The sequence below is a fragment of the Argentina silus genome, assembly GCF_951799395.1.
Source record: "Argentina silus genome assembly, chromosome: 1".
NCBI lineage: Eukaryota > Metazoa > Chordata > Actinopteri > Argentiniformes > Argentinidae > Argentina > Argentina silus.
In genome coordinates this window covers 26803605-26821486 of record NC_139655.1, presented here as the reverse complement: position 1 = coordinate 26821486, position 17882 = coordinate 26803605, and the positions used below count along the sequence as shown (strand labels likewise).

At 41.9% G+C, this 17882-nt stretch overlaps 1 protein-coding gene across 1 annotated transcript in view; it reads right to left on the bottom strand.

Moving 5' to 3' along the window:
* Nucleotides 1-16029, bottom strand: part of LOC310802016 (adhesion G protein-coupled receptor L3) — a gene marked incomplete at its 3' end in the record, with an annotated part of 118860 nt that extends 102831 nt beyond the window's left edge. Inside the window, exon 1 of the mRNA XM_083666250.1 lies at nucleotides 15824-16029. Coding sequence (XP_083522376.1) covers nucleotides 15824-16014 — 191 coding nt within the window. The 5' untranslated portion in view covers nucleotides 16015-16029. The remainder of the gene's footprint in view (nucleotides 1-15823) is intronic.
* Between the last annotated feature and the right edge of the window lie 1853 nt (nucleotides 16030-17882).

Genomic DNA, 17882 nt, shown 5'->3' with positions numbered 1-17882 from the left:
GCATGCTAGAAATCATCTCAGGTCTTAAGGAACTGTCTGGCAGGATTCATGGGTGGGATTAAAAGCTTGGGCTGGACTGAGCTCCCCTGTCTCCTCCACGTCAATATACCAAAGGGCCCTTGCTATGCGAAACTTTGGTGTGGGGGAAAATAATTTACTGACCGTGAAGGTCTTAATTCAGTGGACAAGACATAATTATTCCTACGATGTTGAAGGTTAAGTGTTGGAAATAGCACAACAAGATCTGAGAGGTTCATATGGGTTGAAATGTTCAGCAAATAGACACTTCTGACATGTGTAATCCCTTATATGTGACGATAAGTGACATTAGTGTCAGTAAATGTAAAACCTTGTTTCACAAATAATAGGGTTCACTGTTCATTGTTATTTATGTATTACACCTAAACAACTAAGCTAATGTGGCCTTGGTTTGTAAGAGAGTGAAGTGAAGTGAAGACGGGAAGCAGAGGGGAGTGCTCATCTGTGTGTGTGTGTGTGTGTGTGTGTGTGTGTGTGTGTGTGTGTGTGTGTGTGTGTGTGTGTGTGTGTGTGTGTGTGTGTGAGAATGTGTGTGGAGTGGGAGGGGGGTGGGGGGGAGGGTCTCTGCATCTCTCTGCTGGGAGAGGTGACAGAGTGTTCCTTGTGTAAGACCGCATGTGGAGGCACTGTCCTGTCAAATTTGTCAAGTGCAGCTGAGACATTTGACTGCCTTTTAACTTCTTCAATTCCAACAGGTCTCCCGAGATGGAAGGGGGGATCAAACTCAAAAAGTCTTGTGTCATGTGTGTGTTTTTTGTTTCTCTGTTATTTTGGTTACATACACACAGAGTGGAGCTGTGCTCTGTGCAGATGGTTTCCAGGGTGACAATCTTGCTCAAAAGTTTCCTGTTTTAGCCATGGACTGTTGTGTGACTGACAGTTTGAGTCCCAGGGTGCCGAGGGACATCTCTCTTAGCTGACCTCCATGTGGTGTGGACGACCAGTGGCTGCATGTAGGACATGGTGAGACTCTGCCATGGCTGGTCGCCAGGTGAGGATGGGAAGGGTGTGGAGGTGGACTAAGGCGGTCTTGGCAAATCGAGGTGCCTTCAGAGCTTTGAGGTCAAACACATCGATGGAGTAGGGCTGCCAGAGCGAACTGAAAGACCTGTGGTTGAGTCAAGCAGTGTTCACTACCGTCTACAGGGCTCTTCCCTTACATAGCCAGTACTAAACACCCATACCTGTACTAATAGGTGCTACATTGCCAAAAGAACAGCTGGCACAATATAATTGTAATTATAGCCAATATCACAGTGAAAATTAAGAAAGCGAGCATGAAAACACAGTATAACACCACAGAGTTCCCAGCCCATAGCACCATAATATCAGTAGATTAAACAATAAAATTGTACTTCATGTTAAGATATTCAAAACAAATCCTTGGAGCAGCCCACATCCCCTACTACATTATGTCACCAGAGGCTCCTTCGAAAGCATTTTAAAATTCTGACCTCGTAACTAATCAAAACCCACCAGATGTTGTCCCCATCGAGAGTCAACAGTGTAATAAGCAACAATATTAGGAAACAGTGGACAGTGTCAATTCCGCTGTCTTCCCAAGGTGACACGGAGGAAAACCTCATTGAGTGGCGACAGCATCTCTGGAAAAAGGAATAGAGTGCACTGCTGGTTCACACAACCATCACTTCACCCCCCCCCCCTTTTGTGCCTCTCTCTCCTACTTTCTCCTTCCTATATCTTCTCTCTCTTTCTCTCCCTCTCGCCCCCTCTCTTTTTCAGACACCATCCCTACCCCTTCCACAGGTTGCTATAGCTACAGAGAAAGCCAACAACCAAACAACACATAACAGTAAGACAACCGTGAGACATTTTTACCATTTCAAGAGCCGGTGATGCAGCAACAAGCATATCCATACAAGCTTCTCGTTGGCGACGCCACGGTCTGCTGGCAGGGCCATTGATGGAATTAAGACTCATGAATAAGAATGTGGCACTGAGGAAGTGAGCGTCTCCCACTGAGAGATATTGACATGCTCCGAGTCTGAAAATAACCTGCCATAATTAGCTTTCACAAGCAAGTATGGCCAACATGAGAGGCCACTTGAGGCCGATGCAACCCTCGACGGCATGTGGGTGCCTCTGAATCTGTGCATGAATAATGTGATAAAGCAACTACAGTATTGACGAGATAATGGACTTTTGGATAAAACACATACAGTAGCCTATGTTCTTTGAATCTGTGTATATGAAAGTGAATGTCATTTGTTGATAAAACATTATTAGAGACTCATTAGTAATCCTGCAATAATTGAAAAGGAACAAAACAGATTTAATATCATTGTTCAGTTTTGCTAGTATTTTGCAGCGTGTAATATTTCTTTGCTGTAGATGATCAATCACTTTTAGCCAGATCGCAAAATGCACACAGATCTGCTCAATTCACATCATCAAAGTGTTTATGAGGCATGAATGAAATATACTAAAAATAATTCCCAATTGCCTCCTCTCTGTGACAAGGGACGTGTCTGAAGGTTATGGGCAGGAAGTGAAAAGGTCAAAGATGTTTTTCCAGACACCATATGAATAGGAAATTATCCATACCAAAAAGCTGATTCTTTTGAGCATGCTACAGTACAGTATAGCTCCATTATGATATTCAATATAGGTTGTTCTGTGTCATATTGTAAGGTACAGTCATCACACACACACAGGAGATACAAGCTTACGTCTACTTTCCAGTGCAATGTCAATGGAAACATGGTTGTGAAAAGCTGGAAGCACTGAAATTATATGGAATACTTGTGCCTATTTTAATTTAAATACTTTAGTATGGCTATTTATATGTTTACAGTTATGGGGTACAAATCCATGGAATATTCAAAGCCTAGCTGGGCTTGATCAAAGTAAATTATACAATTGCGGTATGAAACATTGATCAGAAGATCGTGTCATCAGTTTTTCATTTTAAAGATTGATAGTTGACATCCATGCCTTTCATATCAACCATATAGATTGTTAGATGAGCCAGAGATTAACTAATATCCAACCCTTTTGAAATGAACACAAACTAAACAGCTAAAATAGATTTCTAAATGACGGCATACAGACTCAGAGCTGCAAAAGCAATCACAGGCCCCTTCACAAAATTGTCTGGAAAACGTTACTTGGGGAAAACCCTGCTGTTGAAATTTGAGACACAATAATGGGTGGATAGGCCGCCAGAATGGAATGGACGGAGCAGGTGAGGTGAGTCAGGGTGAGAGAGGAAAGCCTAGTAAAACAGGTCCCAAGGGGGTCGCTGCGTGCCTGAGAGAGGAGAAAGGACCCGTCTTGCTCCCTCACTTCGTCTCGCTTCAACTAGGAAGCAGGTGGTACAGCCGGAGGCCCTCTTTTGCTGCCCGAGTGCCGCACCCAGGACTTGGCTCATTGCCACCCATTCATGTCCAGCTTATGCCCTGCAAGACGTTGCGGTAGAGAGAAAGAGTGTGTGTATGTGTGTGTGTGTGTGTGTGTGTGTGTGTGTGTGTGTGCGTGCGTGCGTGCGTGCGTGCGTGCGTGCGTGCGTGCGTGCGTGTGTGTGTGTGTTACATCTCCTTCAATGTACATTCAAAATACAGTGATAACTTGAATCGACTTGACCCTGACATAATTTCAAACAAAATGCGAAGGAGAAGGGAGGACTGAGAAAGAAAGTATGCGTGGGGATCTCTCCCTCCCCTTCTTTGAGTGAGTGAGTGATAGAGAGAGAGATAGAGAGAGAGAGAGAGAAAGAGCTCAGTATGAATTGAGGGAGACAGAAGGAGAAAGAAAGAGAGGGAGAGGGAGACAAGAAAAGACAAAGAGAGACAGAGGAAGGTGAATAGAGAGAAGGACAGTTCCTCATAACACAGAGTTGAGCTCCAACTGGAAGCCGTCCCAGATGAACAGCTTGAGTCACCGTTTGACTGGGATGAGGGCATCTAGTTGGGGCTCCGCTCCTACAAGATGAGCCCACTCTCTCTGTCTGAGTACACAGTCCTGGCCAAGCCAGATGACATGTGCACGTTCCTGTGCACACGCACGCACACACACACACACACACACACACACACACACACACACACACACACACACACACACACACACACACACACACACACACACACACACACACACACCACTCTCCATGACAAATGCTGCAAATCCACAGCTGTAAAACATTGAGAGAAAACAAGAGAGATGTCCAATCTACTAGATGGGCTGGCACAACTGAGCAAATCCTACCATATTCCGCAAACAAACCAAAATGAGCCCTGTGCTCATGAATGATTCAATATCACTACATCATTTAGACTGGAAGTGAGCGGCAACAGAGCAAAATAATCAGAAAATACAACATTTTCCAACTTTGAGCATGAATAATGACTTCCGAGCCCCAAATGAAAACGATGTGTTCCATTTATTTGAGGTGAGCAGTAGCTAATGGACACTCTAGAAACCCAACACTGGAGATGTCCTCATTTTCCTTGCAGACTGCAGAAATCTTATTTCAAGACAAAAGAATGGCTGAGTGTGTTAGCTACGGGTGAGGTAATTTCCAAGGAAATAAATGAGTGGCCCCCTCTGACCTCCCTCCCCCACGTCTACCCATGTTTCTAAGGATGATGTATAAGAGTGGTACAATATGGTACAAACAAGAGTAGGCTTTCATTAATAAGATAATTTAATCTGGTGTAAATCACCCAATGTGGTTTAATGAAACGTGGAGTCTTAGCTGACACCTGGGCTCTGATTCATTGAGTCTTTCAGGTGAATTCTACCATTCTTGCATCAATTTCAATTACAACCCTCTCACTGCAAGTGATTAGCAAAGGAATCAGGGGAGAGTTATTTTGGGGGTCAGGGGTGCATTAAGGGAGTGAAAAAGTCATAGGAGGACTAGTAATCATAAAGAGATGAGACATTAATCAGCATAGCATGAAAATATGTTTTTTATCTTAGAGGCGAGATGAATAGCCGCAAAGTTACAAAAGGTCAGACAAAGTTGGCCGCCCACTCTTCTGCACGACGCTTGACGCTTTTTAGTCGGCATACTCGAAGAAGCATGGAGATATAGTAGACATCAAATGAGTGCATACTCCCACCTGCCAATTAAAGAGGCACAGAGCAGGAGGGAAGAAGGAATGAAAACAACAGATTGCTTCGGAGCAGAGAAGGCAAACATCAGAACATGGAGTAGAGTCATGTCCCAGTGTGCCGTTTCACCGCCTGGCCCTGCCTGAATTAAGTCTTTCTTTACTGTTTCTACTCATCCAAGTGAAACTCACTCCCCAAGCTGACAAATGGACTGAGCGCTCCTCTCGCCATTTACTTTCATTACATTACAGCCAATGTTTATCCAGTGACTGCACTGCTAGCTATTAATCTGACATTCTATCACGTTAGATCTGAGACAACTGATGATTTTGTGAGGATAACAGGTAAAGTTTGGAGACAAAACATCTCAACATCCTTTGCTTTTTCTTCCTCAACTTGTGGGGGCATCACAAAACCTAACTTGCTCCAAAATGGCCTCTGTTACAAGGATTCAAACCACTGGGCTGCTGGATTCAATCCGCTTCTCTTTTCTCTCTATCCCCTGAGAGATATCAATCCACTCCGCATGGGGAAACCTCCAAAAACATTTTCCACTGCCAGTTTAGGCCCTTTTCCTTAATCACCGCTGAGTCTCGTCTGGTCTGAGACCCGGGCTGCCCGTAGGCTGAAAGGTTAGGCTGCCAGGCTGAAATTTACTGCATCTAATTGGCCAAATGGAAATGCAGCAGGTTCGTATCAAGCTGGGTTGAGGGGTAGGAGGCAGGCAGGGCTGCAAAACCAGAAGAGATAATGAATGTCTGTGTGACATCATCCAATGGAGAGAAGAAACTAAAGTGTTCTCATTTTTTTTAAAAAGACAGTATGGAAAAGATGGAAGGCAAATGCACAGATGGGAATAGGGTTTAAATTCCTAAAGTAATCATAGAACTCTGTATTGTGTTCATTGCTTGCAAGTTTAGTCTATACCAAGAGGGGATATGATTTTTTCTGTCAGAGCCTGTTCTCTTTTATTAGGCTTTTATATACAGTATTACTCGCTGTGTTCTCTACAAACCTCCCTCAGCATGGTTTCATTATGATGCATTTGTCCTACTATTTACAACCACTGGCTCATGCTGGTTTTTAGATTATGTAACTGACAGGTGCTCAACAAGACTACAGTTATCTAGAGGGAACTAGCTAAGTGAATTGTTAGACGAGCCTGCACACCTGCGACTCTGGAAATGGAAGGATGTATCGGAGAGACAAAATGGCTTCTGACACGAACTGCTCATATATAATAACGAGTACTAGGGCAGAGGACTCAATTGCACAACTCAGGACACAGGCTTGATCCAAAAGAATAGTTTACTAGCAAAAGGGTTCAGTACACAGGCAGTTAATAGGTAGCGTATATCCAGAAAAGGCGTAGGCAAAACAGAGTATGGTACACAGGTAGTCAAATTCCAAGATCCAGGCAGATAGTCCAACAGGGAGAAAGCAAAAAGTCAAAGTCAAAAAACACTCAAAGATCAAAAACCATGAATACTAGACACTAGGGTAATTGCTGGGATGTATTGACAAGGAGGCACAATAAACGAACTGGCAACAAGACAGAGGAATACACAAACTATATACACAGGGAATGATGGCAAGGAACAGGTCAATCAGGGCGGGTAGACAATTACACAAGCGGGAAATACACCAGGGAAGATAGCAAAGTGACAGAAACGAAAAAAAAGGGAGTAAAACAGGAATTAAATGAATAACAAAAACAAAGACAAACAACACTGATGCACAGGACGGGACGTTACATCGTACACATCAACTGCATTTTAAAAGAGTGTTGCACTTGTGCTGATTGAAAGTTTGTGAACCCTACAGGGGTGGTCATTATTTTTGCACAAAATATTAAAATTAACTTATAAAATCTTTATCTAAACCCCAATTTGGAATAAAGACATTCCAAATAAAGGACAGAAACAAAAACATATGATACATTTTCAATGTTTATTTAATGAAAGTGGTTTATTTCACAAAAACTCAGATTTCATGTGTGCGAAAATATGTGAACCTCTTCAGTCAATAGCTTATGGCACCTCCATTAGCAGTGATAACTTGGAGTAAACATCTCGTATAACCACTAATCAGTCTCTGACATCTGTTTTGAGGGATTTTTGCCCACTCCTTACAGAACTCAGCAAATTGAGTGAGGTTTGAGGGGTGTCTGGCATGAACTGCCCGCTTCAGGTCCTGCCACAGCATCTCGATTGGATTTAGGTCAGAACTTTGACTTGGTCAATCCAAAACGCAAATCTCCTTTCTTCTGAGCCATTCTTTGGTAGATTTGCTTGAATGCTTTGGGTCGTTGTCTTGTTGGAAGACCCATTTTCAGCCCAGCTTTAGCTCCTTGACTGATGGCTTGACGTTCTGTTCAAGAATCTCCTGGTATACCTCAGAATTCATGGTTCCCTTCATGATGTGGAGTCGTCCAGTTCCAGAGGACGAAAAGCAGCCCCAGATCTTGACATTCCCACCACCATGCTTTACTGTTGGGAAAAGGTTCTTTTGGTGGTAGGCAGTGTTGGGTTTTCGCCAAACATAGTGGTTTTGATTGTGACCAAAAAAGTCTATTTTGGACTCATCTGTCCAGAGAACGAACTTCCAGAAACCTCCAGGCTTGTCCAGGTGGTCTCTGGTTAAGTTAAGATGGCAGTTTGGTTCTTTTTTGACAGCAGAAGCTTCTTCCTAGCAACTCCCATGAATGCCATTTCGATTCAGTGTTCTTTTTCAAGATTCAAGATTCAAGATTCTTTATTTGTCACGTGCATACAAGTATACAGTGAAATGCAAAAGTGACAGTGCCACAGAGTAGTGCAACAATAAGTTTTAAAATAAAATAAAATAGAAATAATAAAAAAATATAAACAGTATGAACAGTATGAACAGTATAAACAGTATAAGCAGTATTAACAGCGGTGAAGCAATGTACACAATGGAATGGCTATATACAATGGCAATGACAGGTTGACAGTACAGATAATTGCAGTGGAAGATGAGTCTGCAATGGATAATTATGTGTGTGCATATGTGTTATGATGTCAGTGAGTTTGTGAGTGACTTGAGGGGGGCACTGGTGGGGTCATCGTTGATGATCCTGATGGCATAGGGGAAGAAGCTCAGTCTTAGCCTCTCTGTTCTTGCTGCATGACAGCGAAGGCGTTTGCCTGACCGCAGCAGCTGGAACAGTCCATTTTTCGGGTGGTGAGGGTCCTTCATTATCCTGTAGGCTCTGGTCCTACACCTCCTGGTGTACAGGACATGGAGAGAGGGGGTTGGAGCTCCCATGGTCTTTTCTGCCAGGCGTACCACCCATTGCAGAGCTCGCCTGTCCTGGGCCGTGCAGTTACCGTACCAGACGGTGATGTTGCCAGCCAGGATGCTCTCCACAGCTCCAGAGTAGAAGGACTGAAGGATCCTCCGGGAGACTTTAAATTTCCTCAGCTGCCTGAGATGGAACAGGCGTTGCCTTGCCTTTCCCACCAGTGTACTGATGTGGGTAGTCCAGGTCAGGTCTTCTGTGATGTGGACTCCCAGGTATTTAAAACTGCTCACCCTGTCCACAGCAGTCCCACCGATGTACATCGGCGTGTAGGTCCTTGGATGTTGTGCTCTCCTGAAGTCCACAATCAGCTCTTTTGTCTTGGAGACATTCAGGATTAGGTTATTCTCCTGACACCAGAGTGACAGGTCCGCCACCTCGTCCAGGTAGGCTTCCTCATTGTTATCTGAGATCAGCCCCACCACAACTGTGTCATCCGCAAACGTAATGATTGTGTTGTCGCTGGACTTAGCCACACACTCGTGGGTGTACAGGGAGTAGAGGAGGGGACTAAGGACGCAGCCCTGGGGGGACCCTGTGCTCAGGATGAGTATGCTGGAAGTGTGTCTACCCACCCTGACTACCTGTGGCCTGGCCGTCAGGAAGTCCAGGATCCAGGCACACAGGGGAATGTTCAGTCCTAATCCAATCATCTTTTCAGCCAGTCTGGTGGGGATTTTTATTGTTGAAGAATGCACAGTTACCTGAGATGCAGCAAGAGAGGTCTGCAAATCTCTAGATGTTACATTTAGGTTGGCTTTTACATGATTTATTATTTTTCTTGGGGATATTTTGGAAGGGCGTCCACTTCTAGGCCAATTATTTACCCACCTGATTCTACTTACCTACTTGATTTAACCAATGCAACTTGGGGTTCACTTATTTTTGCACCTGCACTAATTTCTTTATAATTTAGTTTTTCTACTACACGCATGATTTCCTCTAAACCAACATATGGAATTGGTAAATATAAACATGTTATGTCAGGTAAAAAAGACTGGTTCTGATTAAATAAAGATTTCATGGTAAAAAAAAACTATAATTGCACAAGGGGTTAACATACTTTCAAGCAGCACTGTATCTCGTAGAGCAAATAATGCCCTCAAGTGATGATATTTGTTGGAAACACAAACTCAGCATATTGCAGGCTTATGATTTGTCTGAATATTACTCTCGATCCAAACTCGTGGGTGTGTGTGAGAACCACACGCTATGGATGATATTTGTGATTCCAGGATTAAATTCATGTATTAATTCATCTGACATCTCTTTGTTTGAGGAGTTTAAATGCTAATTCAAGCCTTGACTTTAAACAACAGAGACACCCGAGGGAGAGCTAAGGGTCATGCATGGCCAATGATGGCACTACTTGTTCATCCGCTCTGCATGGTAAGCTGTCTTTCCATTTCAGTGGTGGGTGGTTCTCTCTCACCCATCATCATAATCTGTGACATTTCTGCCTCACAGGAGCATTCACTTGTTTAATTTTGATTTACATGCATACGAAGTTCAACACTGAAATACCGACATGTCCTATTCTCAACATCTATGCAAGTTTCATTACTGAACATGCATACAAAACAAAGCACTGTATTGTCCTAGTTTAATTATTATTTCAAGGAGCAGGGTGTACATTTTTGGAAATCTGCCACCTATGGCCACCACAACAAAATTACTAATAATTCCTAATAATAATATAAACCCTCAGAAATGGGCTTGCCATGTCTGACATTAGCTGTTGTGTTTCTGTGCACGATTCGAAGGAGGCAGCCACCAGAGAAAGGCACAAATCGGTGAGTCCACTCCTTTGAACTGCCTGTTTATATGCAAGCCGAGTGAGAGAAAGTGCTTTTTCTGGTCCAAAATGAAATATTTATTTCAAGGGATCTCATTCCCTGATCGCTGCCAATTAAACATAGTCATTACAGCCATTAGGAAGCTTTCAGAAAGCTTGAATGTTACATACTGGACCTTGAATAGGTGTGAATATGTGTTCGCCTTTTGGTCGTATGTTTAAAAGGTGAACATGACAATGAAAAACCCCTCCCCTTTTTTGTTTTGCATTGTCTGGGATACACTGTTTAAAAGTACTGTATGAGGTAGAGTTCTGGTAAAAAGCCCCAGACTTCTAAAGAGGTAATTTCAGAGACATCAAGTTGATCTTATGTGACAGTATCCTGCTGTAACTCGATGAACTGGAGTAACACCACCAGTGTTCATTCATGTATATATCACCAAAACTCAAGGGCCGAACTGTAATTGCAGTTCCACAAACGTTTATAAACAAAAGAGATGAGAGAGATTAACTAAGCATCAGAAGTAGGGAATATGCAAATGAGTACTGGGCTGATAGTAGCAGGATCATTTGTGCCCAGTTGAATTCTCTGCCTCGTCGTCTGGGGAACCTAGAACCCATTGTCTGGGGAACCTAGGGACACCCTCTGCCTCTGCCTATGGATATTCCATTTTGTTTGGGCTAACAAGGATATGGTGGAAGTGGTGCTCACAGAATGTACTGCTATCTCTATGCACAACACCTGGAGCATATGTCAAACAAACATCAACAAATGTAACTTGAGGAAAAGAGAATGCCAAAAAACAATGGAAAAACTATTTTTATTCATTCATTTGCACTTGTTTGGACATTTGCCAGAGAGGAATAGAGTGAAAGTGAAAGTCTGCATAGCCTGTCTGTGAAATGTACTGTATGCTTGCGACAAAGCATCCCAGTTGAGTTGGGGGATATGGAAGGGCATTGGAACTGAAAGGATTCTTCAGCAAATCTGGTCTTTTTAAAATGGTAGGTCAAATGCCAAGGATGATGAAAACTCAACCAGATGTCAAGATCAACAGAGGGAGTAGGATTCTGGTAACACTTCATAATATTATTAATTTAGAAGCCATTTATAGACCATTCATAAATAATAAATCATTATTAACAAATTATTATTTCAACATTTTTAAGCATGATTAAATATAAGTAACTAGATTCATAAACATTTACAAATGATTTGTTAAACAAATCAAAACACATTGCAACAATTAAATTTTAACGTTTATAAAGCCATTTGTAGACCTCATAAACTGTGACATCATCACTGACACCCGCAAAAACACAGAGGAAATTACAATAGATTTGTATTCTTTTTCAGTTACATTTCACGACATTTACATTTACATTTAGCAGACGCTTTTATTCAAAGTGACTTAGAACAAGTACATTTGTCTAAAGTTAGTGAATCATCAATACTTCAGTCATCATAAGCAAAAATCTATGCTAGGACCAAGTGCCATTGGCAGTCTGATGTGAGCTGCTACCGGGTGCCAGTGAAGGGTATGGAGGAGGGGGGTGACATGGGAGAATTTGGGGAGATTGAAGACCAGACGGCAGCACCATTCTGGATGAGCTGCAGAGGTCTGATGGTAGAGGCGGGGAGCCCAGCCAAGAGTGCGTTGCAGTAGTCAAGGCGGGAGATCACAAGATGGCAAATTATTTTAATTTAATCCATTTTAAATTTAGTCTATAACACAACAAAATGTAGAAAAAGTGAAGGGGTCTGAATACTTTCCAAAGGCACTGTCTATACAGTATAGTGCATTCACCAACAATGTTAAGCCTGTTCTAGTAGATATCCTTCTGAATGAATAGAACATGTGTATAATTAAAACACACAGGGGTTACTTTTGCCAAATGTGTCTAGTAGTCTTTTCACATTTTAGAGTGGTTGTGTGTCACCTGTGGAATAGACACCAGACTGCACTTGTTTGATGAGAGAAAAGATCCTGTGTAGAAACAAAATCAGCAGCAGACATCCAATGACGACCTGAAAGGCTCTTAGACAGAGAGTGCGATGAAGGAGATGAAATGTTCTGAGGAAAAGGGATAGAAACCGGTAGGAGAGAGGTGGTTCTCCTTTTTGACCCTCCTCTCCTTTGGGGATCAAACACAAGCATGACACAATGCTATCAGCCGTCCCTTAAGGTAGCCAGCGAGGTCTGCAGAGATGCCAGGTGATACATGGCTTTGATATCTCCATTCATTACATGGCAAGATGGGCCAATAGATATGGCAGCATTCTTGTTGTAGATTCTGCAGAAGGACTTCTGAGAAATGCTCTGCTGTAGAGCTTATTGTAGAGAAACTTCACAAGGCCAACATACATGTATGCTGGAGACCTCATAGATGGTGACACCATTGGATGAGTAGGCAGACAACAGTAATTACTTCATTTCACTAAATTAGTCCCAATAGCATATGTTTGAATTACTATATCATTACCCACCTTCCAGTCGCAACCCAGCACCACCTATAGGTGACATGTCTTTGAGCAGCTGTGATATTCCTGAGTCGTAATGGCCGCAGCATGCAGGGCAATCAGTAATGACTTGGAGCCATTCATCCTGTCAGGCCAAGGTGGGAGACAGCCTTCATTTTGAGATGCATTACAGCACTCACAGGCACGGGGGTGTGCTATCATTCAGACAGGCGCTATTAGACCTCACTTAAAAGACTGTAATGGAACCAAACACCTTGCAAGAGGGGTGTATGTACACTTACAGTCTTAGTAAGCAACCTCCCTTGGCAGGGGAGCAATTACAATTCCATTCCATGTTCGAATATCAATAGGTTTCTTTAATGGCAAGAGGGGAGAAAGATGTTACGCAGGCTAAATGTGTATTGACAGATAGCAGGCTGGTGACATGGATGGGTATTATCTTGTGATGGATGCTAGCCTGTGGCTTACAGTCTGAGCTCACAGCATGGTTTGTCCTTTAACAGGATGTGAATGATAACCAGACCATGCCAGTCACAATGACTTAACCAGTGCCAGCAAGAGAGACAAGGTGGCCCATGGGCTGGAAAAAATGACAAAAATCCCAAAGGAGTAACATTCCATGAAGTGGGGGGGGGGGGCACAGCCTGGGAGGGATATCAAATATCAGGCAAAGGTGTGCCACAGTTCCTTGTCTGTGAGTCAATGCGAATGCCCATATTGTTTGGAGGACACAGTATTAGAATCAAGCAGCCAGCATCAGAAAGGAAAATATGAAACTATATAATTTTAGAAATACAATGTAGGAACACTGTACATCTGAAGATACAAACAAATAACAATTCTACAACATTGACAAGTCAACAGTTTGGCAGCTATTTTCGATTCTTTAAAACCTGAGCTTAATCCAAACGCTATGCTAATACAGGTTATGTAATACCCTGCTAATCTGATCAAAATCAGTCAAAATGTAATCTGGAAGAAAAAAATAAGCAAAGTACAAAATGGAATTGCTCAGAAGCATGACAGCATCAGTGTGTGTGAGCAGTCCATTCTTCCATGTGTATTTTTGTATTATTACCCTGTCAGCGACATCAGACCAATACGCCAAATGACTAGTTTCTTACCCACTTTTCATTTTGCATCAACTTCTGCATTATCCATCATCTTTGAAGACACATATTTTCCCCCAGAGTTGTTATTTTTCTTTTGTTTTGTCCTGTTCTTTTTTTTTTCTTCTAATGAGCTTAGTGACCAGGTTCCTAGCAACAGCTGTGGCAGCTTGGTGCAGCCGGGGGCACAGCCCCCTTCACACGTTAATGTGATACACGTTTCATCCTAGCACCAACTTTCCACATGCACAATAAGAGCTAGCTCTGAATTGGGTTTTAGTTGCCATTTAGCTTTATGAGTTGCCCCCACTAGCACTGTGATGCTAGAGAGAGAAGTGTTGTTTCCTAGTGTTGTTTTTTTATTTATGTTGTTGTTCTTCTTCTCTAGTTTGATTCATTCTGGCGGGGATTACTGTTACGAGAGGGCGGCAGGGAGGATGAAGGAGCTACAGGATGGATCAATTATTTGACAATGTTTAGACCAACCCTATTTATTCCCCACCGCTGCATACTGTATCTCATCTTTGACGTGCCGCACGCAAAGTGGGGAGGGTAGTTAGATAACGTGCAGAACGTCATTAGTATTCTCAGACAGGTAGAACATGGAACACTGGTTTGGAAAAAACAGGCGCATGTCAACAGTGAATAGCAATTTAGATAAAGTTTACATTTGTGTGCTTCTAACCCATTCAAGACTACATGAACATGACAACAAGCTACAACCAGTGCACAATTTCTAAAGCTGAATAATGCCTCAACGGAATTTTGCTGTGTGGCTATGGAAAGATAATATCTCAGATTTTGTATTCTTCTTTTTTGTTCCTTTATACTTATTGTCATTGCAAATATCATTAACAATGACATATGTATACTGTTCTTAAATGCAGCTCATCTAGTCAAATGTATACTTATATGCTGTTCTCTGTATTGGCTTAATGTAAATGATCAGAATGTGTACATTCTCTTAAATCATTGTCAAAGTGCTGTATACTCTCTGTTTGCACTGACAAATAGGGTTCCATTTCCTGTTCTCTCCACAAGGTAGCCATAACTCTGCAGAAAGAGCTTAGATCTGGCAGTGCTCACCGAGGGAATATTTATTTAGACAAATAAGAGATAATGTATTCAAATCATTTCAAATGAACATTGATTTCCATCATAGCAAATTTATGGTGAGTATGAATTTACAGCTGGGACCTCAGGATTTATGTTATGTTCCGGACTCATTGGAATTCTTGACCTATTCTATTAAAAACATAGAGATCGCTTCATGCCAGAGAGCGATCCAAAAGAGTGTTTTGTATTGGATTTTCTCAAACATGCGGGACCTTTAAAGAAGACTATCTCTTCATTCTGCTCTCTAAACAAAACTCAATACCCAAACACATTAAACTCATGAAATTCCCTTGTAATGAGACAAAAATACTGCAGGCCTTTACACTGGATTCAAAACTGTATGTTTTTAACTTCCGAGTATATGCGTCCAGGGCGATGCATGCCTTTCATCTCATTTCAGAGAAATGGAAATCAATAAAACCAAGAAGCGCCTGTAATATAAGTGGGGGTAGCCTACAAGACAATCACTGGAGCAGAGTTGCAATCAAGTTGCAATCAACCAACCCAACTCAATTCAGGTATTGAATTGAAGCAGCAGTTATCAATTGAAGATTTGCCCATTCTTCTCAATGAGAACTTTTTTTTCTTTCTGAACAGACACAGTTATTCAGTGAACAGACCCAAATCCTTGTCTACCAAACCCAAACACAAGATCAACAAAATGGTAGCCACATTGTGTGTCTGTCTGTAGGTAAGTATGTTGAATGTCTGTATGCTGAATGACATAGAAAAGCAACTCACTATTTCAATTAAGTCGTTATCTTCATCATCACCACCATCATCATCAATATTATCATCATCAACAACAACAGGATTTTAACCGTAGAGAGAGTGATAGACCAGGTCAGGAATCTAGTGTTAGAAGTAGCATAGGTCCTTACCTCTGGGACATGATCTTATAGGCATCAGGCAGGTAGCAGCGCGTGTTCTCCATCTGGGCAGGGTCGGCGTCGCAGATCTTGTCGTCTGTTCGCCCATAGTTGGCGCTCTCAATCATGATGACATCAGTGCCCGGGCAGCGCAGCTCGATTGGGTAGCTCTCACACGACAGTTCCCTCCTCACCACCGCCATGGGGATGGGCGCTCGACTGAAGGCTGCAAACACATAGAGAGAAGTACACATGAAAGTAAAAAATTGTCAATGATAACCAAAGAGAGAGAGAGGCTTCTTGACTTCGAGAAGGGCTTATCATTGGATTTTATTTGTATATAAAGACGTTTTTTGTAAACTCCCATTTTACCTCACATCATTGCTTTCATGGGGACCGAGTGGTGATCAGACATGCTCTCAGAGCTTGCTAATGTACTTATTAATGTCCCAAGGGTGTCCACAAAATAAGGAAAAATTACTTTTAGCTACTGTGCTCCTCAGACTTGGAATGATCTTCAGGGTAGACTGAGGTTGAAGAACTTGGTCCCACACAGTTGTTTTAAATCCTTGGTTAGGGACCAGCTCACAGAGGCATGCTCTTGTTTTGATTAATTAATGTGTGTATTTTGTATTTCAATGTGTTGTATATTCAATGTGTTGTATATTCAATGTGTTGTTTTGTAATTGTATTTATAAAGACGATATTTATGTGTTAATGAATGCACCCTGTCCACAACAGGGTGCATTCATTAACACATAAATATCGTCTTTATTTGATTAGAGCTATGGGAGATTAGCCACATAGACACTTTACAGAGAAGGTTGTGATAGGTCAAAAGGTCGCTGCTTCAGTCCAGAGTGTGCTGGTAGGGTCTTGTTGTTTACTGTGGGTAGCCAAATGGTAAGAGACCAGGAGAACGACAGCCGGTCCGGAGGTTTCTGCTTTCCCTCTCACAAACACACAGAGGGGAGACTCAAGGGGTTTTGTGTTTACAGTGGGAATGAAAAATGAGTGGGAAACATAAACGTTTGCCTGAGTGACCGCGGGGGACTGTGACAGTTATGGATTTTCATAAACACCCCTTAACAGAAGTGTCTGTGTTGCAGAGCCAACACTGGACAATGTGTACTGCATGCATTTATCATGGTGGGAAATAGAAGGCCAGAAAATATGTGTGTGTGCGTGCGTGCGTGCGTGCGTCTGTGCGTGTGTGTATGTGTGTGTGTGTGTGTGTTTCTCATATGACCATATACCCTTGTGATGTTCTCTACAATGCTTTCAGTCAATTTTACTAAAATCCTTGCCATTATGAAAATTCTAAATGTTGTCAGGGGACTACTTTTGACTACTTTTTTCCAGAGGAATGAAAGAGAATACACTATGAGTCGTAACAAGTAGCTGTTCAATATTGCGTAATTTCATTTTGTCTCATAAATCATTCAAACTCTGACAGTTGTCAGTATAACATCACAGACATTTGAATAATTACTTCCGGCTTAGAAATGAAAACATATCAATTACTGTATCTTCCACTTAATGGAAGGGTTTCTTTTTCTCTGAGAACCAATGATCTGGATCATTATTGAATTTCCACTTTTAAACTGAGGAGAGGAAAAAAAGGATGACAGACAGGTGCAATAAGAGAAAAATAACAAAAAGTAATGTGCCTATGATATGATAGAACCACAAAGAAGTACAGTTCACTACTAGATATGACTCATATTCATGTTGCATGCATCTCCCTCAGGTAGAAAGCAGCTCCAGACCATATGTCCTAATGAGCTTCTGTTTACACAAAACATATTTTATATTTCACATATTTCACAGCTTGAAAAATGCAGGGTTATATCAATACCAAGCTCCAATTCAACCTCCCTTTGAGACTATATCATTTTCTTTTTGAAAGTAGATCAATGAATTCTAAGAATCTCCACTTACTAATAGCCCCATTTATATAAAGATGATGTCATCCATATAGTGAAACATTCAATATAGTAAATGTGAACCAAAACCAAATGGTGTAGGATTTTGAAGATGTATCCAAAGACATACACCATAAATGGTTACC